Source organism: Neomonachus schauinslandi, chromosome 3, assembly GCF_002201575.2.
Source record: "Neomonachus schauinslandi chromosome 3, ASM220157v2, whole genome shotgun sequence".
In the NCBI taxonomy this organism is placed as follows: Eukaryota; Metazoa; Chordata; class Mammalia; order Carnivora; family Phocidae; genus Neomonachus; species Neomonachus schauinslandi.
Window position 1 is genome coordinate 150,342,576 of NC_058405.1, and position 26,280 is coordinate 150,368,855.

A 26,280-nucleotide genomic window follows, 5' to 3' on the forward strand; every position below is an offset into this window, starting at 1 on the left:
TGATGGCTGCCAAGTTGGGGGTGGGAGATGGGTGGAGAGGGAGGGCGGGGGTGGCTTTCGGACCCAGTTTTGGTGGTGGATGGCATTCTCCGATGTTGCCTTGCCCTTTGGCATCGTTCCTGCCATGACTCTGCAGAGCTTCCTCCAGGAAATGATGTTGGGGACAGTGACTTTGGCTGCTTTTACTCCTCAGGGTATTGAACCCCATGGGATGACTTTTGCAAATGAGGCAACTCTCTTGGTTTTTGACCTCGGATACACATGCCAGATGCACATGCTGGTAGGTGAGCTCTTCAGGGTCAGGAGAAATGGGCATGGGGAAGGAGGGAGCTAGCATCCAGTGAGATCCTGCCCTCTTGGGGGCTTTGCTTTCTTAGCCAGCGTGCCTCAGAACCCTGGGGAATGGATGTTGTCATCCCTGAGCTTTTAGATCAGAAATTCAAATTCCAGAGATGAATTAATTCCCTTGGGTTCGAGCTTAAGACTGTGATCCAAAGCCTGTGCTGTCCTATATTGGGGCAGGTCAAAAGGGAATTCTCAGTGATGGTAAACTCTTGTTACCAAACTTCTGTAGCAAATGACTCTTCCCCGTGTGGAAGCGAAGCTTCTCTTTAAAAAACTGGGTGTGTTGGGGTGCCTGGGTGGCTCAGCTGGTTAAGCTTCTGGCTTCAGCTCGGGTCATGATCCCAGGGTCCTGGGATCGAGCCCCGCGTCGGGCTCCCTGCTCGGCGGGAAGCCTGCTTCTCCCTCTCCCGCTCCCCCTGCTTGTGTTCCCTCTCGCTCTGTGTCTCTCTCTGTCAAATAAATAAAATATTAAAAAATAAAAAAATAAAAAAAAATAAAAAACTGGGTGTGTTGCGAAAAGTTTGCTGACTTGGGAATGAGGTTGATGGGTGCATGCAATGTAATAGGTGTGAAAGACCGCTCAGAGCAGTCAGGAACGCTTTCTCCTTGCCCTGCCTCTTCCAGAAACCAGTTGTGCCATACCTCCTGGGTCCATTTCTCTCTCTTCTAACAGAAGGGCTTGCCTGGCATCCTAACAGATTTTGCTCAGACATCAGAAGAGAGAGTTTGTAGCTTATAATCCCAAACCTTCGATGTTGCCATAGTAGCCACTGTCCTGTTTGACTCAAAAATCCTTCTGATTAGTCTAGATAATATAGTCCCCGTTTTCACAGTTGGAAAAACTTTGTTTTTAACCAGTCACTTTACAATTGTAAAGTTCTATGCTATCTTTCACATCCTTTTTTTTTTTTTAAAAAAGATTTTATTTATTCATTTGAGACACAGAGATACAGAGAGAGAGAGAGAGAGAGAGAGAGCCTGAGCAGTGGGAGAGGCAGAGGGAGAGGAAGAAGCAGACTCCCTGCTGAGTCAGGAGCCCATTGTGGGGCTCGATCCCAGGACCCTGGGATCATGACCCGAGCCGAAGGCAGACGCTTAACCATCTGAGCCACCCAGGGGTGTTAACTCTTAGATCACCAGAATGTTGAATTAATTGCCCCTCCCATTCACAGAGCTTTTTAGGATCTGAGTCTGGCTTCCTGGCTTATGGACTTCTGTATGCTTTTAGCTATTTGTTTTCAGCCCCTGTCCAAATCTATTCTACTTTATCATTGTCTGATAATTTAATGTTCTTTGTATTACCCAGAGTTTGAACACAAGACAACTTACTGGATGGAAATTGCCAGTAGTTGGGCCTATTTCTTCCCTAATCCAAGATCCTAACAAAACCAACCTACCAGCAATCCATTAAATATTTATAACAAAAAGCCATGGTGGGGGGGGGGGACCTTCAAGATGAAGTGGTTTTAACCATAGAATAAATTATTGGGAAATCAGATAATGGTATTTTATGTAGTAAATGCTGTGAATCAACACACCTTCTGTGAATTTCCCTAAGGAAGTGTTTGATAGGAGTGCAAATCAGCATCACTGAGCCCTTTCATACCTGCATGCTGGGGCCCACCTTCTCATTTACTCTGGGGAGCCCTGCAAAGCACCCACTGTGGTTCTCTGCCCCTCCCCCCAACTCTTCTCCTTTGAAAACCATGCTACTTGAGTAAATTGTCCTACCACTTGCCCTTTAGGTTGGTAAATACTGAGAAACCGTCTTGCCCGTTGGTTTCCATCCCGAGTCTTTCCATTCTTTGTGTATCAGTTGAAGTTCTCTGATTATCCTCTGTCTGTTGTGAGCTGGATGGGAAGGGTAGAGTTGACAGAAACAGTCTTGGCAGGAAGAGCAGCCTATGTGTCTCTGATGTGCCAGCCAGTGGGGGCGGGGGGAGGTCACTCAGGCCTTCTCCAGGGACGAGGAGACCAGCAGACGCACCGCTGTGCAGGGGATCTCTTGGCTTGCTCAGCACACGCTGCCGGTGAGGAGTGGCCACTCGCTCTGGTTTTGGTCAGGGAGGATTTATTTAAGGCATGAAGCTTGGCTAAACCTCTTGAGAGCCTACTACTAGAACCACTCTCAGGACCCAAAGCAGCTTTTCTGTCTGTCCCCTGTGGTCCCAAGCTGCTTCTCTGTGCACCCACGTCATTCCTCTTCTCGGATTAGCTTCAGAGGAAGTCCAGAGACCGGCAGAGGCTCCCCTCAACGGGACACCCCGTCCTCTGGATCCACGCTGACTTTGTCATAGCCACCTGATGATAGTCTCTGTCCTCATTCGAGAACCTTGGAAGCCAGCATTGTTTGGGCTGGTGTATAGCCACAGCGCCGTTAGCAGTGGCCTGGCTGACGGAGCCATCGGGGGCCTGGCATCTGTGTGTGTTGTGTGTGTTGCCTTGGGTGGGGGGCTCACCGGGGAGAGGTGAGACTGGGGAGGAGGGCCAGAGTCGGGTTGTGAAGTCTCCATCTCTGGCAAGGAATTATTGTGCGTATGCTTAAAGGTAGATAGCGTAAAACTTAGCATTTTAGCCTTTTTTTTTTTTTAAAGATATTATTTATTTGCCAGAGAGAGAGCGAGAGAGAGAGAGAGCATGAGCAGGGGAGCGGCAGGCAGAGGGAGAAGCAGGCTCCCTGCTGAGCAAGGAGCCAGATGCGGGGCTCGATCCCAGGACCCTGGGATCATGGCCTGAGCCGAAGGCAGACGCTTAACCGACTGAGCCCCCCAGGCGCCCCAACATTTTAGCCTTTTTAAGTGCACGGTTCTGGGATGTGAAGTGCCCTCACCCTGTTGTGCAGCCATTACCACGGTCCCTCTCCAGAACTTTTTTGTCTTCCCAAACTGAAGCTCTGTGCTCATTAAATTACAGCTTCCCATTCTGTCTGGTGACCAGCATTCTGCTTTCTGTCTCTATGAATTTGGTGACTCTAGTACCTCACGTAAGTGGACTCATAAAGCGTTTGCCCTTTGGCAAGTGGCTTGTTTCACTTAGTGTGATGTCGTCCAGTTGCATCCATTTGGTGGCATGTGTCAGAATTTCCTGATTTTTTAAGCCTGAATACTATTGCATTGTATGCACACACCACATTTTGTTTATCCGTTCATCCGTGGGTGGACATTTGGGTGGCTTCCCCCTTTTGACTGTTGGGAACGATGCTGCTTTGAATATGGGTGTGCAAATATCTTTTTGAATTCCTGCTTTTATACCCCAGAATGGAATTGCTGGGTCATAGGGTGATTGCATGTTTTATGATTTTCAGGGTCTGCTGAGGAATTTGAATATTGGCTTATAGGCTTATTGAGAGCTATTGGAGGCTTTAAAGCAAGGCTTACCTGATCAGGTTGTGATCTAGAGGGGCGACTTGGGAAGTGTGGCCCATGCATGGGGGAAGGAGAGGGATGGCAGAGGCTGTGGTGGCAAGACAAGACAGAGAGAGACCACAGAGAAGGCTGTTGCCTTCCAGTGAGGAAAGATGAAGGCGGGCTAGGGCAGTCACAGTGGGGAAGAGGGGGGAAGGGGTAGGATTGCGAGTGATGACGCTGATGTAATCGAGAGACAGGTTGGCTTTGGGGGGGAGAAGGTAACAGGCAGGGAGAGGCCGGGGGTGAGAAACTGGGTCTCTTGTGACTTTGTGGGATCTAGGGAGAATAAGAGGGTTTTGGTTTTTTTGGGGGGGGGTATTTTGCTATAGGATGGTAGGAGATAGAAGGTTTGGACATGTGTTGAGATGTTAGACTCAGCCAAGTGGGAGAGATGGTTGGTGGGCAGGCTGTTGACAATCTGGGTTGCTCATTTGAGGGAGGGGAGAAGGTAAAGAATCAAGGGGCAGATGGTCAGGCAACTTGGTTGAATTTAAAAACAGTGGGGGTGTTATTGGTGTACCTTCATTAAGTTTCACAGGTCTTCCAGATCTCTTTCACATTCCTACCTGGAGGCAAACATATATCAAAATTTAGAAATGGGGCGCCTGGGTGGCTCAGTCAGTTAAGCGACTGCCTTCGGCTCAGGTCATGATCCCAGGGTCCTGGGATCGAGTCCCACATCGGGCTCCCTGCTCTGCGTGGAACCTGCTTCTCCCTCTCCCACTCCCACTGCCCCTGCTTGTGTTCCCTCTCTCGCTGTGTCTCTCTCTGTCAAATTAAAAAAAAAAAAATTTAGAAATGTATCAGAATTTATATCAAAACTTATCAAACCAGAAATGATGGCCAATTCTTTGGTTATAAAAATCAGGTTTCATCAGGATCCTAATGAATTCAAAAGGATTTAGACTAAAATGTGAGGGTGTTGAATTTGGCTTTTATTTTGTTCAGCTACATTTTTAAATTTTTTTTCCTATAGTGAATATGTGTTCTTTCTAATCATTAAAAGGTTATTTGAAATTTCAGAAGTGGTTTATTTTCTTTTCCTGACTCTTACTGGACTGTGGGGTCCTGGAGGAGGTGGTGTGGGGGGGTGCCATGATGATCTGCAGCGTGTCCGGAGCACTTAACACGACACCAGAGACCAACAGGGTTCAATATTGTAAGTGGTGGTTGAGCTGAATTGCATGGAAATTTAATCTGACTGCTCTCAGAGAGGAGATGCATACTATTTTAAAAGATCGAGGAAGGAAATTCCAGTTTTTCTTAGTCATTTAAGCTCATTGTATTAGGTTCTGAACAACATCCTATAGACCTGGCCCCTCTTTTGCCTTTGTTTTGCCACCAGGATTTGCTGAGATTTATTTTGTTCATGAAATCTTGCCACATTGGCCCAGTTTGGTTACTTAAATGTGCTTCTCATGTTATTCTTAAAAGCTTTAGTGATCTCTTTGGGAGTCAAATGGCTCAATTCTGTTTCCTGTCCTTTGTGGGTAATATTATGTTTTCAGAGGAATGGATCAAAGTGGCTTGAAGCTGCAGTCATTTTTTGCCTTCTGGTCAGACCAGCCATGGCGGCTGCAAGAACTTGAATTATCGAATGATTCAGTTGTCAGTCGTAAATTTGCGTACTTGTTTTCCCTTTGTATTTCTCTGAATGCCTACCATGTGCTAAGGCAGTGCACTGTGCCTTTGGGGAAATAAAGATGAATAAGCTGTGACTCCTGACACCAGAGAGCTGATTCTCCGGAAAAGGGGCCATCATGCATCTATGACCCCCTCCCCCCCGCAAGGAGGTCAGGAATGGAACCAGAGTCAGTTATGAACAATTGTTATTATGCTAAGAAGACTCCCCGAAGGTGTTGCCTCCGATGTATACTGCTAATGACATTGCAGTAGATGTGTTTTCAACATCCTCATTTCCAGTTGCCGAAGCAATAGAGGTCTGCTTTCATTAAGTTTTCTAGCAAGTGGTTTTTATGGCTTTGCTTTAAAAGTTCCCTCAACTTGGGGCGCCTGGGTGGCTCAGTCTTTAAGCATCTGCCTTCGGCTCAGGTCATGATCCCAGGGTCATGGGATCGAGCCCCGCATCGGGTTCCCTGCTTGGCGCAGAGCCTACTTCACCCTCTCCCACTCCCCCTGCTTGTGTTCCCCTCTCTCTGTGTGTCTCTCTGTCAAAATAAATAAAATCTTTAAAAAAAAAAGTTCCCTCAACTTTAAAATTATGCTAATGACTTGATATTAATCCTTGTTAATCATTGCATCCTCAGTTCTGATCTGTGAATGTCCTTTCCAGTTTTACAATAAAACTGTTTCAACTTAAAAACGTGTTTGTTCTCATCTGTGTTACCCCAAGAACTTTGAATAACATGGGAGACCACTGGTTGCTTTATTTTAGCTTATCCTGCATTTTTTCTTCGTTGTTATTCAGTTGTTACTAAATTAATTAATTATTAACTTGGAATAGTTTTTCACTGTTGCTGTTTGATATCGAATGGAATAACCGTGCATTTCACAGGGATGAGCACTCTGGTCTGGCTGTGTCTGTGTGCAGGGCTGTTGGCTCGGAGAATGCTGGTCTTGACTCCCAAACACAGATGACATTAACATTACAGGTGGCTTGGAATTTAGGGCTGGTGACTGGGGTAGACTACGTATATTTAAATATTAGGCTCCAGGTGGCCATTTTAAGATGCTATAGGATGTCTATGCTGTATTTTCTTTTGGATTTTGAGGAATTTCTGAAATGATGCTTTCAATATTTTAAATGGTATTTTTACACTGGGAAAGATGCCAGTAAATGAATTGGTATACACTGAAATACAGGTAGTAACTTTGGAAGTTTATGAGATGAGAGTAGGTCAGGGAAAGAATAGTTGCAATCATATATTTTGTTTTTCTTGATTGGACAAGCAGGTGGAAAGCTGGGGCAGCCGTGAAGTCCTCCTGCAGCTGTAGGTGGGCTGGTGGCTGGGCTAGATCAGCACCCTTAGATAGAGACCCTGCTTCCAGGCTCCTCTGGGGTTGTTCCAAAGGCTACCCCCGTGATTGTATTTTGTAGATTGCTTTCACCAATGCTGGGGGAAAAAGGTTAGGTTTTACACAATAATGAAGCTGTAACAGTGGTATAATCCTGTGTGTTGGGTACTGTACGAAGTGTTCCTGTCAGTTAGAGATCTTGATTGTGTGCAATGCAGAAAGGATGTAGAGACTCACGAAACTGCAGAGAGGTTGGAAGACCAGGAAGGATACAGGCTTGGAAGATAGGCAGGAACCAAAGAAGGGCTGGAGGGCTGGGCAGCAGGATCCATAGCAGAAGCCTTGGCGCAGGGACCCCTGGGCTTCGAGCTGTGGCTGTTGCTACGGTGAGTGATGAGTATTCCCTCCAGCCGTCACCCCCAGCATTCACCATCACCTAGGACTCCCAACCCAGGACGATGTGATCGGCTGTGCATAAGCTCTGTGCCTTGGGGTGGAGAGAGCAGATCTGCCTCCTGTGAATTCTGCAGTGGGAACTCGGTACTACTACTCGCTAGATTACTTGTCATCATAAGCCAACTGGGGACTCCCTCAAAGGGAGATTAGGTACCAATAGGAGTAGGACTGTGTCCTGGAGAATGTCCCTTTGAAAAGAAAGACAAATGTCTACAGTGGCTGTCCCCTTTGGCTGCCCAGTGTTCACATACACCTTTCTCACCGTACTTATGGTTATGAAAATAACGTGCCCTGGCCCACAAGATGCAGCTCTTTCCTGTATGGCTGGAAGCATAGCCACGCCCTCTTCAGAGGTTGTGCTCTTTGAGAAGCTCTCCTTTGTCCCCTGTCTTCTGTGGCCACATTTGAGATGAGTGTTGGGCAAGATGGGTTTGGCAGGGGCTGCAGTATTGTAGCGGTTTGTCGTCGTGGTTCTTAGGGGTTGGAGGTCTTGGGCTTGACTGTCTTACGGATCAAGTCATGTTAAGTCCTGTCAGCCAGACTTCTTTGGCAGCATGGATCCCTCAAAAGTGTGTTGGCTTTTAAGATTTCCTTGCGTCCTTGCGTCCATGGACTAGTAACCAACATTAGAGATACTGCCAACTCCCAAGGTTCCGAACCTAGAACTTGGTCTGAGAACTTGTTTCCTGGCAGTGGGATCTAGCCATGGATGAGCTGCAGTGTCTTAGCTCTTGGTTGATGGAATCCGCCAGGAACAGTTAGGAAGTGGACGAAGCCGTAGAGTGGGTCATGCCTCTCGTGTGCTGCATCTTCATGGTGGGAGTGCTGTCCCTGCCTCAGGCCATAGAGACAGAACAGGTGGTGCTTAGCACAAGTCGCTTTCCTCCGCATTCCCCACCTCCAGCCAGAGTGGCTCCATTTAGCAGCCCCCCGCCTGTTCTCCGCTCTGGGTTTTTTTTTTTATTTTAAAAAATTTTTTATTTATTTATTTTTTTAAAAGATTTTATTTATTTGAGAGAGAGAGAATGAGAGAGAGCAAGCACATGAGAGGGGGTAGGATCAGAGGGAGAAGCAGACTCCCTGCCGAGCAGGGAGCCCGATGTGGGACTCGATCCCGGGACTCCAGGATCATGACCTGAGCCGAAGGCAGTCGCTTAACCAACTGAGCCACCCAGGCGCCCTCCGCTCTGGTTTTCACACCGGCCAGTTTCACGACAAGCCTGTCTTTTTCTTGTAGATCCTTAAGTAGCCAACACATACTCCAGCATCTGAATTTTTCGCAAATGCTGTCGGGTTGGAGGTACAAGGTCCAAGACGTAAGGCACGAGAAGCCACGGTTTTAATCAGTTGTTTACTGTCACATATCAGAGGTGATCATCTTGCCAATCCAAGATGGGAGGTCCTCACACCCTCCCCCTTGTGGCCTTAGCTCAGCCGGTCCATGCTCCTGTGTTACTTCTAACACTCCACTTCCTTGTACCAGCTTCTTCTATTAGGTAAGATGTTTTCTGTTGCAAATAATAGAAAATCCAATTCAAGCAGCTTAAACAGTAAGGAGAATTAATTGGCCTCCGTGTGTGTAGAGTTAGGAGCTGTGGAGCAGGTTTCAAATGCAGCTTGATCTAGAGGTTTGTGATGTCATTAGGACTCCTGCCTAATTCTCAGTTTTGTTTTTGTTTTTTTGCCCTGCTTTCCTCCATGTGTTGCCATCCTCTGCAGACAACCCCCCCCGCCCCCGCCGTTGAAGTAGACATGACCATGTCGGTTCCACGTATCACATCTGTAAATCTTGCCATCCAGAGGTGGATAGAAGCCTGAGGCTCAGTTTTTCAACCAGCCCTGAATCGATGACAGTGGCTGGAAGATGGTAATGTGTTGGTTGTCTATGTGTCTAGATCGATTATTTGCTACATTACTGGCACATGGGATAAAATTGCCTTCCTCAGAACAACATGGGTTTCTGTGGGGGTCTTGGGAAGGATGAAGATAGACATAAATGTGTCAAATAAGACATATCCTCAGTGCTTTGCGTTTGAGCTCATTGGATTCTCCCATGTGACTTCCTCTGATAGTTTATGGAAATCTTGAGTTAGTGATTCTGAACCAAACTAAGGCTGGATCCAGTAGTCGCAGTAAGGGGACTCAGTCCATTTGTAGGATGCGAGGGAAGTGTCTCTATGCTGTTTCTCTCCATGTCCATTTTTACCCTGAGAATGGGGGGGTGGGCGTTACTGTTTCCTCCAGCAAAGTACTTGGGTGCTAAAAATGACAAAACAAAACAAACCCGGAATCATGACCTGAGCCGAAGGCAGACGCTTAACCGACTGAGCCACCCAGGCGCCCCGAGGTGGTTATTTTTGAAACCCTTCTCAGGTTGACTTCCCCCATAATCCCTAAACCTTCTTCCCTCATCTGCCAAATTATATGTAATGCATCACAGCTAGAGTGCTTTTGGCATTTCATGAGTCTGAGAACTTGAAATTTGATTTAAATGTTAATTTATTGCGACAAAGGTTGGGCACTCATGTTCCTGTTCCTGTGCATGTCTTTCCATGGACTTGGCATGAGACCAGATGTTCTCCCTGCTTCCGTTGCCTCTCCAGAGAGCGGCAGGTGCCCCCTCTCCCAGCCATTTTGTTTTAAAACAGAGTCTGGCCTATGGCCTAGTTCAGAATGCATGGAATCATTCTACTAAAACCATTTAGTGATACCTAGGGCCATTTTTCTAGGTGTAGTTGGCATGAAAAAAAGAAGTATATATTAACGAAAAAGTTAACTCCATTTTTCTTCTTTTGAATATTAAATACTTCCTTAATGGGTTGTTTTTGTTTATGAGAGGTCTTTCCTCTCTGCTTCTTTTGGTCTCTCTTTTTTGGCTTTTCAGTGCACACTTAAAATTTTTTTTCTAATAAGGTCAGAAATAAAGGATGTGTTTGTGGGTTCATATAAATCATCATAATAATAAAGAATCATATAATTCTCATCCTTTCTCAGTTCTCTTTTTTTTTTTTTTAAAGATTTTATTTATTTATTTGAGACAGAGAGAATGAGAGACAGAGAGCATGAGAGGGAGGAGGGTCAGAGGGAGAAGCAGACTCCCCGCCGAGCAGGGAGCCCGATGCGGGACTCGATCCCGGGACTCCAGGATCATGACCCGAGCCGAAGGCAGCCGCTTAACTGACTGAGCCACCCAGGCACCCCTTCTTCTTTTTTTTTTTTTTAACATATATTATTTGTTTCAGAGGTACAGGTCTGTGATTCATCAGTCTTACACAATTCACAGCGCTCACCATATTACTTACCCTCCCCAACGTCCATCACCCAGCCACCCCATCCCTCCCACCCCCCACCACTCCAGCAACCCTCAGTTTGTTTCCTGAGATTAAGAATTCCTCATATCAGTGAGATCATATGATACATGTCTTTCTCTGATTGACTTATTTCACTCAACATAATACCCTCCAGTTCCATCCACATCGTTGCAAAGGGCAAGATCTCATTCCTTTTGATGGCTGCATAATATTCCATTGTATATATATACCACTTCTTCTTTACCCATTCATCTGTCGATGGACATCTTGGCTCTTTCCATAGTTTGGCTATTGTGGACATTGCTGCCAAAAACATTGGGGTGCACGTACCCCTTCGGATCACTACATTTGTATCTTTGGGGTAAATACCCAGTAGTACTCTCTTTTTAAAAAAAAAAAAAATTATTTGTCAGAGAGAGAAAGCGCACAAGCAGGGGGAGTGGGAGAGGGAGAAGCAGGCTTCCCCACGGAGCAGGGAGCCCGATGCAGGACTTGATCCCAGGACCCTGGCATCATGACCTGAGCCGATGGCAGACGCCCAACCAACTGAGCTACCCAGGCGCCCCAGAATTCTAGTGCTCTTGACAGCGATCAGATTTGAAGGCATGGGGATTTAACATTCTGCTTTTGGGTGGTACCATTCACATTAGTGGAACGGGAAGAATGCTGCCTTTGTAGTGTGCAAAGGTTTGTTTGTTCCGCTTGGTAGGCTTGCAGACTGAGCTGGGGGGAAACTAGTGTTTCTGGTCTATTCATTGGATGTTGATTTGATTTTGCTGTTGTAGTGGTGTGTGTGTTGGGATGAGAATGAAGAACATCGAGGTCAGTCTTGGCAGGTTATATAGGCAACCTCTGATTTACAGTGGGGTTGTGTTCCTTTATGAGTCAGTGCTGACGCCTGGAATGAAATTTCCCCCCGTAGGTGTTGTGTTAGAAGTGGTGATTGAGTTAACACAAAATGTAATGCGCTCTTAAGTAATCATAAGCAAAATTTCTTATCTCTCTGAGCTTCCTTATCTAAAAATGGGGATAATGATACCAGTATCTACCTCATAGAGTTTTTGTGACGATGAAATGAATGAATACATGTAAAGTTCTTGATACAGTGTCTGATATGTAGCAAGTACTCAAATGTTAGTATCATCTTAAGACCATTATTTCCTGGGAAAATACATTCCGAATTTCATCATGAAGTACTGAGAGATGCCATCTTGGGGGAAGCAGTTTCTTACAGGTTCAAGTCTGACATGGGTATGCAAGGGCTGGTGGAAAGGGGTGGGTTGGGTTCTCTTGCTAGAGTTTTGCAACCTCTGGCTGGGGAGAGGGGATGGTCTAAAGAGGCACAAACTTCCACTTACAAAAGAAAGTCACAGGGATGAGAAATACAGCATAGGGAATGTAATCAATAATACCGTAGTAACTTTATAATAATACTGTAAGAACACTTACTGTGGTGAGCATTTTGTAATGTATGTACATGTTGAATCACTATGTTGTACACCTGAAACTAATATAATATTGTGTGTCAGCTATACTTCAGTTAAGAAAAACAAGAAGAAAACGGAGAGCCTGGTTTTCTAGTGGCTCCTTCTGTAGATGGACTTAGCCTGGACTGGGAGGGAGGTTCGAGCATATGGGGCTTCTAGTGGGCTGGCAGTGACTGCGGCTAGCTCCGGGGCTTCTGACGTAGGTTGGAGGGGAGGTTTCGGCATTTGATAGGCAGATGAGCGCCATTTGAAACTACCGGTGTTTCATTTCTCCAGTGGTACTAAGAACCCATCTGAAATAATTTTGCCCATTTACATTTTCCCCTTCGCCCCCCCTCTTTCTTACAGGAAGAGACAATGGCCAAAATGGAGGTGAAAACGTCACTTCTGGACAATATGATTGGGGTTGGAGATATGGTTCTTTTAGAGCCTCTCAACGAGGAGACCTTCATCAACAACCTCAAGAAGCGCTTTGACCATAATGAAATATACGTGAGTATACACTGAAGGTCATCTGTGGGGTTAAGGCTTTGTATTTTGTGGCCAAGAGCTGGCTTCTCTTCTCTAGAAAATTCTTCTTTCTATTTGTTTATTAGAGTCCAGGGGTATTTGTGTATACTCTCAGAAAGAGTTTCGTTTTACTCATTTGGCTCATGAGTAATATCGATCAGAGTCAAGTGAGTCTGTTTTCCATATGGTGTTTATGGAGGGCCGACTGTGTGCAGAGTATCATACTGGATGTTGGAGGCATTGGAAAGCAAGAGGAATACTGAGTTCCTATCTCTGAGGAACAAATATTCAGGAGGTGTTGTAAAATCCGTAGGCATCTTCTTGGATGCCTTCATAAAATTAGCATTCTAACCTCTGAGAAGCTACTCATTAAAATGCAAGGCAGCGAACTGTCAAAAAAGACATGAAACTTGTTGACATTTGTTGTTAGTAGAGAGACAGAAGCAGACTATCAGATAAGGATATATGGTTGCTCCCTGGAGATTTGGGAATAGTCCTGTCCCACTACACAGAAGTATAGTGTCATATACAAAAATGAAAACATGTGAAGATATATAATAATAGGAGAATGTTTGTGTTGTATAAATTCTTTATAAAGGATTTCATATTGTTAGTTTAGCTGCCGAGTTCCTTACATATATTTAAAACATGAGTAAAAAATACATTCGTATGCAGCTTTTTAGGAATTTGCATAAAGCCCAGAAGTTTGTATCTCTTCAGGTAGAGTTATGTTGTTAACTAAACCAAGAAAAGGGGGGTGCTGATCCCCTGTCCCAGCAGCTGAGAAGGAAACAGGATGCATTGGACGGAAGTGGTTTTACTAGATTCTGCCTTGCTCCTGAGTTCTTTCCCCCTCTTTTTATAGTGTATCTGTGTTTGGAGATGAATTGGATTATTGGGACATGCTTCGTATTTTTCTGTCTGTCAATGTGGGAAGAGTAAGAAGAAATATAAATAAAAAGAGAGCTTGTAACCGATAGGAGTATGATCAATTATTACTTTTGTGGAACGAATATATTTTAAAAAGTGATATGCAAAGCCATATTATTTTATGCCACATACAGTTTTCCTTTCCAGTTAGCCAGTTATGTTTCAGGGATGACTTTGGATAATTAATTTCTTTTTTTGTGCGGGAAGGGGCAGAGGGAGAGGGAGAGACAAAATCTTAGGGAGGCTCCACACACAACATGGAGCCTGACGAGGGACTCGATCTCACGACCCTGAGATCATGACCCGAGCCAAAATCAAGAGTTGGACGCTTAACCGACTGAGCCACCCAGGCGCCCCAGGATAAGTCAGTTCTTAAGGAAATGGTAGTCATCATCTGGGACTTGAACTTTTTATCTTTCTTGATTTGTGTTGCTTAAAGTAGGTGAGGTTGACAACCACTTGAGATATGTGGATACTGCTTTTGGAATGTTAGTGCTATAACCAGATCCTAAGTTCAGAGATGTAGTTATGTGAAATGTTGATTCAGATGGCAAAGGTATAACGTGCTGCTGTAGGGCAGGGAGGAGGTACCGTGTGGTTTGGCCGGGAGGCCGGCGTCACCTTCCCGCAGAGTGGAGCAGCTCAGCTTTCAGGTGGGAAACCTTACAGCTCTGCGGCTTTCATTCAAATGGTCTGATACTGAATAAAAGACAGACTTTTAAACATTGGTCTTTGAGATGGAGATAGGAGGAATCAATTCTATCGTAAGCAACACTGCCGATCATTTTTCTTTTTGGCTCGAAGAAGCACAGATCACTTTTAACGAGATTGAAAATGGGATGGAGAGCAGCACATTATATGCATTCACATACCTGATTTTTTATGCCCACTAAGATAAAACAATCCCCTTTTTAACAAAACGCCAAATGTTAATGTTCATGGGTCTTCAGCAGACGAAATGTCTGGGTTTCAGCCCTACCTAATTTTATTTTCTAACCATTTGAGGAATGCCCTTTCTGGCATTACAAAAACCAAAGCAGAAAAATGGCTTTCAGATTCCAGGTATTCATATCAATTGTTTTCCAAGGTATGTGAGGGCTATCATTTCCATGAGATATGTGCCTTCATTTTATAATGAAACATACATCATAATGGAAGGTTGGGCATTCTCTATTTTAAGCAGAAAAAAAAAAGGTTATAGAGCAATTGTGTATAGTATGATCCTTCTTTTTTTATTGGGGGGTTTATGGATGCACACATGTGTTTGTATACTTGTACGCACATAGAGAAAGCCATGCTAACTTTGGGCACCACAGCAGGGTGGGATGAGATATGGGGGACAGGGAAGGGTTACCCTTTTAGATCTCTGTGTTATAGAACTCATTAAGTCAAGCATGTATTTTTTTTGGTAATAAAAAAATACTATACACTAAATTTGATCACCACACCTCTGCAACCCCATATGTCGTGTACACCAGCCTTGAGAAATCTGTTTCTGGCTCTTACTTTGATACTATTCCTGCTTTGCTTTTGTTCATATGTCACTGCAGAATTGTTTAGCCTCATGCCAGAGGCCAAGTTAATATGACATGTAATATTTCACTATCTTGTACTTCATTCTTTTTTTAAATTGTTTCCCAGACAATGAAAGTACAGTTTTGTTTTTTTTTTTTAAAAATCTCTTTTGTAGTCTCATAGTTTTATACTGTAAAAGTGGTGATGGTCCACAATGACCCATCATATGAAAAAACTGAACAGTCATTTGTATGTTCAGAAGCCATGGTTGAGGGGGTATAGCTCAGGGGTAGAGCATTTGACTGCAGAAGCCATGGTTGATAAGGGGGCCAGCAAATGGAAGGACCTTAGTTCAGACTTTTGAACTCTGACTATCCCTACAGACTTAGCAGCCCCTTTGTGAACCAGCTCAAGATCAGGGGACCCTCTTCTTCCATCCTGCCATCTATCCACTGGCCCCCATACCCCCAGTATCTGGAGATAAGAAATAGTCCCTGCCTTCACAGAGCTCTCACAAGGGACTGCTTGGCCTCTAGATATAAGTTATCAACTTTCTAGAGCATTCATAACTGTTAGTGATTTTCTGGATCTCCTGGCAGCTGACTTTGGAAGTAGAATCCCTTGTGATCCTGTCATAATAAACCAAAAGCTCTGGGTAGACCAGCTGATTTACGCACATACTCCTGAACCACTGTCTGTGGTCTGGTGACCAGAATGAACTGGGTGGCTTAAGAAAATGATGTCCACCCCTAAGATTGGGGTAGGGTCAGCTTTTTCCAGAGTAGATGGGCTGTATGTAAGTAGGTGAATAACCAAACAGATATATTGATTAACATGTTAAGAAGAGGAGAGAAAGAAAGGGGAATTAATGCTGATGAGGTCACTGCTGTAAATCTATCACATGTATGGTAGGGAGTTTGTAATGAAGAGGCTTTGTGGATGTTGATACCAAAAGAATATGCCCCATGGGAAGCATACGTATATCATTTGAGTTCTAGGCTTCAGGCTTCTAGGCGCCCAAAGGCATTCTTCTCACACTTTCTACTGAAGAACTCCTAATGGCAGAAAAGAGTAAATAAATAGGTGCCTCAGGGACTCTGGGAACATAGTTGAAGTCCATCCACTTCAGAGAAATTTTGTTGAGATATTTGCTTCCAAAATAATTCAGTTTTATTCTGTTCTGTAATGCATATGGGTTTGTTTTTGTCTAATACTGCTCCTTGCAAACCCTTTGATTAATACGTATTTTTGGTGCTGACAGGTACATTTAATTTGTTTTCTTTTTTAAACATTTGTTTTAAAGATTTTATTTATTTATTTGACAGAGAGAGAGATAGTGAGAGCAGGAACACAAGCATGGGGAGTGGGAGAGGGAGAAGCAGGCTTCCCGCTGAGCAGGGAGCCTGATGCGGGGCTCGATCCCAGGACCCTGGGATCATGACCTGAGCCAAAGGCAGATGTTTAACGACTGAGCCACCCAGGCGCCCCCGTTTAGTTTGTTTTCTATATGAATTGTCAGATCGGGCGACACCCTGATATAGAGGGCTGAATTAGTCCAACTTTAGGATCTTAAGTTAAACCAATTTTAATTGTGAGCGACTGCTTTGAAAGTTGAGTAAAAATTGTCTTAATTTTTAGAAGTTAGTACTAGGAATCAGGATCCCCGTAAAGATGGGATCAGATACTTCGATGAAAGATACTCAAGGGCATGCTCCAGCAACATCCATTCTTTGCTTTGAAGGGGGTTCGCGCACCGAAGCCCCTAGTTGGTTCATCATCCTGTTTGTGGCTAGGCAGAGTCCCTAAATCTGGGACAGTTCCAGACGTGCATGTGATCTTTGCAGTAAGAGCTGTTCAGTTGGACGTGGAGGAGGATCAGGTGAGAGTAGAGAGAGGGAATGTTGGCCCAGTGGGGTAACAGGCAGGGTCAGAGACTCGGCTTTTATTCTTCCCTCTTGGCAGAGTGCAGTTCTGGCTGGGACAAGTTGCAGGATGTGCCTTTCGGTCTCACAGTCTGTGTGGGGTCAGTGTTGGGAAATGCTGGTTGTGACATAACTGAGCACTTGGTCAGAACTTCTTCCGCCCCCCCCCGCCCCCCCCGCCCCTGGCCAGACAGAATGGTGGCAGGATTTCATGGAGGAGACCCACCCAGACACGATTCTGTTTCCAGGGTGGCTGGTCAGGACTGTGGTTCTGTTCAGGAACAGGAAAGCTACAATTTAGGCGAGAGCAAGGACCAGGGCAAATTTGGCAACTAAAGCACCAAGGTGTCTGTTCTCTGACAAGAAGTATTTTTGGTGCTGACAAGTCGATTCAGTTTGTTTTCTATCTGAATTGTTAGGTTGAGGATCATCCAGAGGGGGCTGAATTAGTCCAATTTTAGGATCTTAAGTTAAACTAATTGTAGATGTATAAGTGACTGGTTTGAAAGTCTAGTAAAAATTGTCTTAATTTTTAGAAGTTAGTACTAGAATTAGGATCCCCATAAGGATGAAATCAGATGCTGTTATCAAAGTTACGTAACTCTAAGTGCCCAATCTGTTCGGTTTAAAATAGTGCAAAGTAAATGAATAATACTAGCTAACATTTATATAATTATTTGAAGTTTCAAAAACACTTTCCAGTTATATAACTTATGAGTATAGTATATTCCTGGGAATTTGGCGTTAATGACTTACTAGTTTTTATTGCTGCATGACAGATTTCCCCCAAACTTCACAACTTGTAATAGCATACATTTCTTTTTTTTTTTTAAAGATTTTATTTATTTATTTGACAGAGAGAGACACAGAGAGAGAGGGAACACAAGCAGGGGGAGTGGGAGAGGGAGAAGCAGGCTTCCCGCGGAGCAGGGAGCCCGATGCGGGGCTTGATCCCAGGGCCCTGGGATCATGACCTGAGCTGAAGGCAGACGCTTAACGACTGAGCCACCCAGGCGCCCCAATAACTTACATTTCTTATCTCATTATTTCTGTGGGTCAGGTGTTGGGGCATGGCTGACCTGAGTCCTCTGCTCAGGGTTTTACCAGTCTGTCATTGGGGTGCCAGCCAGGTCTACAGGCTCACGGGAGGCTTGGTCCTTTTCCAAGCTCACGGGGATGTTGGCTGAGAGCGGGCAGGTGTTCAGACATCCAGTTTAATGTCATTCCTGCTACCCGGACGTTCTCCGATCTTTTTTTCTTTTTAAAATTTGCTTTAAAAAGTCCATTTTTAAAAAAATTACAATTATGCTTTTGGAAAAAATAATTCAGATGGTAGAGAAATGTGTAACATAAAAATGTGATTTTCTCAGTTATCCAGTTATCCAGTCTCATTTCTAGAAGTTAATAGTAGTTAAGAGAGTGGTGGGTCATTTTCCAGATTCTGTTAGCTTGATGAACAAATCAAATTTTTTTCTAGAGTTGGAAGTAGGAAGAGGATGGCTCTTTACCCAGTGAACCCAGACCCATAAATGTTTGAGTGAAAAAAGAACCATTTTTATTGTCTTTGCTCATCCCACCTAGACCATTTAGGGAGGGATTCCCTGACTTGGCAACATGAGACTGCTAGACTTCGTAGTGTACAGGTGGTTCACCATGAGCGGACTCTGCCTCCTGGGCTCACTGAAAAGGTAGACCTTCAGGAGACGTGAAGAACACATTGCATGTGTTTCCCAGAGTGTAGCTTTAGGGTTTGGAATGGAGACAGCATTAGAAGGCCAGATAAAGCTGGTGAAAAAGAGCAATCACAAGGCTAACGAGAAATGTTGTGTCTAATTTCTGAGCACAGTATCTCTTGGACAGTTTTATCATATTTTTCCAAACAATCATTTTTGGTGACAACTCCCCAGTTTCAACCTGCCTCAGCTCTCTTAAAACCTTTGGTGACTGGAAAATTTCTTTTATTTCTTCATTTCATCATGCAGGCACTCAGCAGTACTTGAAATATTTGTATAGTATTTATAATATATTAATTTAAATGTTCTTGGCGAAGCCATATTTGAGGTTTGATTTGGAGGAAATGAAGGCCTGACCTCAGGCTTGCAGCGGTGTTACATTTGGATGGCACTGTGGTGGGTACTAGAAGCAGAGACCAGAGCTCCAGTCCTGACTCTACCACTTACTGTCTGTGACACCGAGGGCAAGTGCCTTAACTCCCGGAGACTGTTTTATTATTGGTAAAATGGTAAATGGTAACAACTCACATTTATTAAGCCTTATAGGTACTGTGTACTATTCTTTTTTTTTTTTTTAAGATTTTATTTATTTATTTGAGAGAGTGAGAGTGAGAGAGAGCATACACACAGAGGGAGAGGGAGAGAGAGAAGCAGACTCCCCACTGAGCAGGGAGCCCGATGTAGGGCTCGATCCCAGGACCCTGAGATCATGACCTCAGCTGAAGGCAGATGCTTAACCGACTGAGCCACCCAGGTGCCCCTACAGTGTGCTATTCTAAGCACTTTACATATATTTGTTCATTTAATTTTTACTAAAGTTCTACGCATTGTAGGTTTTTAAATTACCTTCATTTTACTATAAGGAAACTGAGGCTTAGGAAGACAAATTAACTTGTCCAAGGTCACATGGCAAGTAGGTGATAAAGCTGGGATTCACACCCAGGATGTCCAGCTCCAGAGCTCATGCTTTTAATATTAGTCCTGTTGACTGTACATGGTTGCTCGGAGCATTCAGTGATACCACTAAAGTCCAAGTAGTTACAGTCTGCAGTGTGCTGTTCAAAATAATTAAGTGTGCTATTGAAGAATGTATAGATTTGGAACGAGGCAGTCTCAACAATCCAGACACATAATTGAGATGATAGTCAGCATTCCTGCCACATGTTGAGTTAGCATTCAGCAGTGCAGTGACATGATCTAGTGCGACAGCGAGTGCGTTCAGTTCTAAAGGCATAGGAGCTCACTGATCCAAGGAAAGTGGTAGCAACTGTTGGGATGATGCTCTCCCGCTCTGGAAGGTGGGAGAAGACCTTGGGAGGGGACTGTTTTTATCATGTTCACTGGATGGTGGGAGATTGAGAGCTGCATGAGGTCCTTCACCTTTATGAGCACAAAATAGAGGAGGGGGAGCAGATCAGCACAAGGGGCATGTGGCCAAGTCGCATGACCAGCTCAGCCACCCCCACCCCCAGGCACCTATTTCTGGTGTGACATCTATACCACAGATCTATGTTAATGGCAGTCCTAATTTCTAAAGAGTTTTCAGACTCCATTTTGGAGGGCTGGCGGCTGACATACAATGTGGCATGTTGGAAAAGGCACAGGCCTTTGGCACATAGACCTAAGGTTGAATCTTGGCCTCTCACAACCACTGGGACCAGTGTGAGTAATTGAGAGTCAGTTTTCTCATCCACACAGTAGGTATCATGATGTTTATCTTGTTGAGTCGTGATGGAGATTAAGGGGCCTCTGCCTGGTGCCTGGCACATAGTAGGTGTGGAGGACCTGGCAGGTGCCATGACCATCTGAAAACCTTGGAAACCCAGAATGAGTTTTCTTGAAGGTTTCAGATACTGAGATTTCCTTGTAATTACAGTCTTTCTCCCCTCCCCCAACTCTCGTTCCCTCCCTGTCTCCCACTCTCTTCCTCCCTCTTTTCCCTACCCCCCTCCCTCTTTGGTATTCATTGAACAGATTCCATTTTTGTTGTATTACTACTTTAATTAGCCACAAATACTGTTTTCAGCTCGTAGTATACCTGTAACCAGGACCACTCTGTGCCTTAGCTAAGAGAGTTTTATTAGGTCTGGAGAACGATACATATTTGGAAATAGTTGTCTCATAATAGAGTTTGTCTCAACAATGATATTATAGTATTGTGTTACCCTGCTCTAAAATAAAGGCTGCCTGAGATGATATTTTTAGCTAGTATTTTCGTGTGGCATAGAACTCATATATAGTTCTTTAATGCATAGTCTGAAATGACTGGCAGCACAGGAACAGAGGATTATAACACAGGAACAGATGGTAGTTTAGTCAAGCCTTGGACTGACAGTGACCATGCCTGACCAGCTTGCTGGCCTCCCTCGGCAGCCATGGTTTGGGTGACCCCAGGCCTGTGTATGGGCTCCAGATCTAAGACCAGTGATTTATGGCACAGCAGAGGTAAAAAGATGAACAGGGCTTATTTCTTTCCTCAAACTTTGAATTGAGAAATACAGAAAAAATAAAATATCAATGAAAGCAGATCCTGGCAGTCATGATATAGTGAGGCCATGATGGGCCATGTTGCAAGCAGAAACTATGAAAAAGCATCTTTGAAGTAGACCAGCTATGGAGTAGACAGTGAGAAAACCAGTTAGTGGCAGGCCCAGAAGCAGCAGAAACATGAGCAGGGGATGAGCACATTGATCGTGGAACCGGACAGAAGCCTTCACCAACCCGCGCCGCTTGGCATAGTGCCGCCCTGCACCCATACTCACTCTTGGGTCCCAGCTTTTCTTGCAGCTTGCTGATAGGTTGTCCAGGGGTTCCTGGGTGTGTTCCTTAGTACGGTAAAACTCAGCGCTTGATGTAACTTGACAGCATCTCTGTGCTGAGCAGCTGAAAGAGTCTGCCCAAATCACATTTCTCTGTTCCAATGTCACAGACTTTGGTGTAGAGCTTTGACTTGAAACTATCTCTGACACTAATGGTGAGATCTTGGGCAAGTCTCTTTTTTTTTTTTTTTTTAAGATTTCACTTATTTATTTGAGAGAGAGAGAGAGGCAGAGGGAAAGGGAGAAGCAGACTCCCTGCTGAGCAGGAAGCCCGACACAGGACTGGATCCCAGGACCCTGGGCTCATGACCTGAGCCAAAGGCAGACACTTAACCACCTGAGCCACCCAGTCCCCAACCTTGGGCAAGTTTTAAAAACCTTTAAATGCCTTAGGTTTCTTCTTCTGTGAAAATAGGCTATTATTAGTATGAGTTATATATATATTTTGCTTACGTATCACAAATATGTTCTTAGGGGCACCTGGGCGGTTCAGTGGGTTAAGCGTCTGCCTTCAGCTCAGGTCATGATCCCAAGGTCCTGGGATCGAGCCCCACGTGGGGCTCCCTGCTCAGCAAAGAGCCTGCTTTTCCCTCTTCCCTGCCCCTTGATTGTGCTCTCTTTCTCATGATCTCTCTCTCAAATAAATAAAATCTTTAAAAAAAAAAAACCAAAAAAATCCCAAATATGTTCTTAGACTGTGTATATGAGGCACACACGTGAATGACACTATGTTGGATAGAAGACCCAGATAGTAGGCTACACAGTTATTGACCTTACATTTGTAATTTTTTCACTCGGGCCATTTTTCACAATTTTGAACTGTGTCTAAAAAACCAACCAGAGTGTTTGCTAGACCAAACTGTGTTTTTAAAAAACCAAATAAGACAAAAGTCCTCTTCCAGGGAATCTGGGAAATCTTACAAATGGCTAATTAAAAACACTGTGGCACATAATGTCTTGATGTCTTGTGATCCAATTCCCAGGATCTGAGACCCAAGAAGAGGGTATATTCCTCCTCATGAAGTGAATAGCCTGTTGTCGTCTCTGAAGATTCCACCAGCTTGTCTTGTGTAATCATTTTCTTGGGTTCCTAGGCTTTCAATGTTAGTTTCATTAAGACAGACCTCATGTGCTCATCTGAAAACTCTTCAAGTCCCTGTATACAAAGACCATTTTGTAAGACTTGCACATTATGGGACTCCTTGATGAATTTCGCTGAGATATGAGCAATGTCATAGGTTTTCAAGTCCTGCCTTGGTTATTTTACAGTGGCCAGCAGATTCCAACAGAGCCAAACTGTGAGTTTCCGTGATCACAATAGGTAGTATTTATGGGACACTTGCTGTGCATCGGGTGCTGTGTTTCCTAGTTTAACACAGAATCCCATTTAATCCTCAGAATTAGACGACGGAGGAACCAGTGTTCTCCTTCTTGTTCAGATGAGGAAACGGGTTTGGAGAAGTTAAGTATATTACCCAGGTTCACACAAAACTGAAAAACTTCGCCAGATAACTTGGAACCAAGGTTCACACAGTATTTCAAATGCATTTGAAGCATTAAATTCTGTATGACATAGAATCTGAGTGAAGAGCTCAAGAACAAGTCAGTCTGTTTCAGCATCTAACCCCCTCACTCCACACACTGACTCTTTTTTTTTTTTAAGATTTATTTATTTATTTATTTATTTATTTATTTATTTATTTATTTATTTATTAAAAGATTTTATTTATTTATTTGAGACACAGAGAATGAGAGAGAGAGAGCACATGAGAGGGGGGAGGGTCAGAGGGATAAGCAGGCTCCCCGCTGAGCCGGGAGCCCGATGTGGGACTCGATCCCGGGACTCCAGGATCATGACCTGAGCCGAAGGCAGTCGCTTAACCAACTGAGCCACCCAGGCGCCCAAGATTTATTTATTTATTTGAGAGAGAGCATGAGTGCATGCTTGTGAGGCCGGGGGTGTGGGGGGTGGCAGAGGAGAGAATACCAAGCAGATTCCCCACTGAGTGGGGAGCCTAATGCCGGGCTTGATCTCACAACCCTGAGATCAGGACCGGAGGCAAAACCAAGAGTCAGATGCTTAACCGACTGAGCCACCCAGGCACGCCTATTTTTAAAGATTTATTTATTTATTTGAGAGAGAGGGAGAGAGCGAGAGAGCACACACTGACTCTTACTTCAGAACTGCTCTCAAACTTGATGGAGCTCAGTCTCCTCACCCTGACATTTGAGGCTCTCTGCAGTTTGATCCCAGTCTTATTTTCTGGGCTATTACTCACTGGAGGTCTTTGCTCTAGGCAAGCTGTCTCATTCTTGTCTTTGAAATATGGGTGGGTAGGCCTTTGTGCCTCTATGTTTTAATCCATGTTGGAGCATGTGCCAGAATTTCCTTCCTTTATAAGACTGAATATATTCCATTGTATCTCTGTACCTCATGTTGTTTATCCATTCTTCCATCAGTGGACACTTGGGCTGCTTCCACCTTTGGGGAACAATGCTGTGGTGGACCTGGGCGTATACAGATAACTGTTTTGAGTCTCTGGCAATTCATACTTAAAAAAATTTTTTTTGAAGGAAAAAAGAGGAGTTCAATTATTACCTAAAACCCGAATTCTCTTATGCCACTCTTTGGGGGCACATTACTTTGTGTCAGTCATGCCCATCCTTTTAGACCTGCTCACATCTTCTGACTTTCTGGATTGTTCTTGGACCTCTGCAGTTCACAGTGATCGTTCCCTCACGTAGACCCAAAGCACTCACCTAGGCAATAAGAGGACGAATGACTCATTTAACCAGGAATCGCTTAAATCTTATTTCATCTCTTTTTGTGGCTAGACAACTCTTTAAGATTTACGTTTGATGATATAGACGTCTCACCTCCTAAGCTCTAGTATAAGCCACTCAGGAGCCCAGACCATAGGAGTGTCTTGTGGTTCCCACTGTGCCTAACATGATGTTGTGCGTAAAGAAGGCTCTCAGTAACCGCGTTGCTTGCTTCTTCAGTGGTTGTAGCCTGAATTCTGTCAAGGCAGTTGGTGCAGCTGTGTAGCCGTGGGAAGAGGTGTTTTTACCTGTGTCCTGATCCATGCTGGATTTGAAGTGTTACTGCTGTGCAGGCGAGAGTGGCTTGGAGAAACGCGGCTAGCATCCTGGGATTTGGAGGAATCCTACACATTCTTTAATACTTCTTTGGTGCCATTTTCGACTAAATCGTTAGCATTAAGTAAGACATTTCATGAAATATTTCCTGTTGCCTTGCCACTCTCCTGGTTTATTTCTGACATTCAAGGATGATTATTATATGGGTCTTGGATTTCTTCATGATGGAGGCACACACTTTGTGTACTAGGATAAACATCAAAAAAAAATCTTTTCTATTGAGATGAGACATTTTTCCTGTAACTACATCTTTTCCTCCCCCCTCCTCCTTTTTCGTTTATCCCTGGTGGCATGAGGGTTTCAGCATTCCTCAGGGAGTCAAATAGGAGGCTTCTGCCCAACAGAGTGGGTCTCTGTGATACAAAGGTGAAGATGCTCTTGGAAGGCGTTGCACAACACAAGTTTCTGTGATTAGGCATTCTGCTTGGCCACTTTTTCCCCAAGCTTCACAGGCCTAAAAAATAGCATGGATGGTGTGCTCTGATGAAAAAGGAGTGGACTCCTGGCTCCTTGTCCTGATTGCACTTCTGTTAGATAATGTGGTCATACCACTTAACTTCTTTGTGTTCCATTGTTATGCACATTAAGGTGGAGAATTCATATCTATCTCATGGGGATTGAGGGAGAGTTTAGTAAAAAGGTGTTTAAGTGCATGTTTTATGCCAGCACTTTTTTTTTTTTTTTAGATTTTATTTATTTGAGAGAGCAAGAGCAAGCATGGTTGGGGGGAGGAGGCAGAGGGAGAAGGAGGAGGAGAAGCAGAACCCTCCCCCCACCACCGAGCAGGGAGCCTGACGTGGGGCTCGATCCCAGCACCCTGAGATCACGACCTGAGCTGAAGGCAGATGCTTAACCAACTGAGCCACCCGGGCGCCCCTGTGCGAGCACTTTAATAGGTTTGGGGATGAGTTGTTAAGTAACTGGAGATGGTAACACAAATAACTAAAATTCATTCTGAAGAAAATCAGGAAGCTGGTACATAGGCAGATGGGATGCCTGGTTAGAGCCTCAGCAAAGCAGGGGCTTTAAAAATATATTTTGGAAGAAATTGATATTGAAAGCAGCGTCAAAGTAGTCATGATGGTGAAAACAAGTCATTGTAAGATTTCCGTACGTGTATTTTATGGTTTAGTTATAGTTTTATTTTCAGTTTCATATGGGGAATTGAAATGTAAACTTTCAGAATTTAGAGCTTCTAAAGGTCTTAATGTTGCCCCGGGGAAGAACTATGATATGACAGATCTCTTCTGACTTTCCTGCGTATGGACACTAATGTTTCGTTCATTTAGTATTGCAGTCGAGTGTGCGTACAGTTCCACATAATTGAGACTCGAAAAATATCCAAACTGTGCTTCACTATTTAACTTGAAAAAAGTTTCTTTGGCTAGATATCTTTCCAACATGTATTGTGTATATCCTTGTCATCAAAACCAGAACACTGTCTCTCATTTTGGCCTTTGATCGTCATGCTGTGCTCTGAGTTGGTGCCGTGTAATAAAGCAGCGCTCAGGGCCCGCTGAGCTGAGCTGCTGGCTCTTACTCTAAACAGCTCTTCATTGTTATGCTTGCAAAATTATTGTGATCACTTCTTACTCCTTTTCTTTCTTTGCTTCTCTTTCCCTCTGTCTCTTTTCCTTTTTCCATTAGTGGCCATTGTTTCTTCCCTTAGGGTAGGAGTTCTTAACTCGGTCTGTCAACTGTATGCAAACT

At 44.2% G+C, this 26,280-nt stretch overlaps 1 protein-coding gene across 2 annotated transcripts in view; it reads left to right on the plus strand.

Moving 5' to 3' along the window:
• Positions 1 to 26,280, plus strand: part of MYO1B (myosin IB) — a 181,979-nt gene that overhangs the window by 21,785 nt on the left and 133,914 nt on the right. For both annotated transcript variants that reach the window (XM_021703211.1, XM_021703209.1), the window contains exon 2: positions 12,331 to 12,474. In XM_021703211.1, the coding sequence (XP_021558886.1) occupies positions 12,340 to 12,474 (135 nt within the window). In that variant the 5' untranslated portion in view covers positions 12,331 to 12,339. The remainder of the gene's footprint in view (positions 1 to 12,330; positions 12,475 to 26,280) is intronic.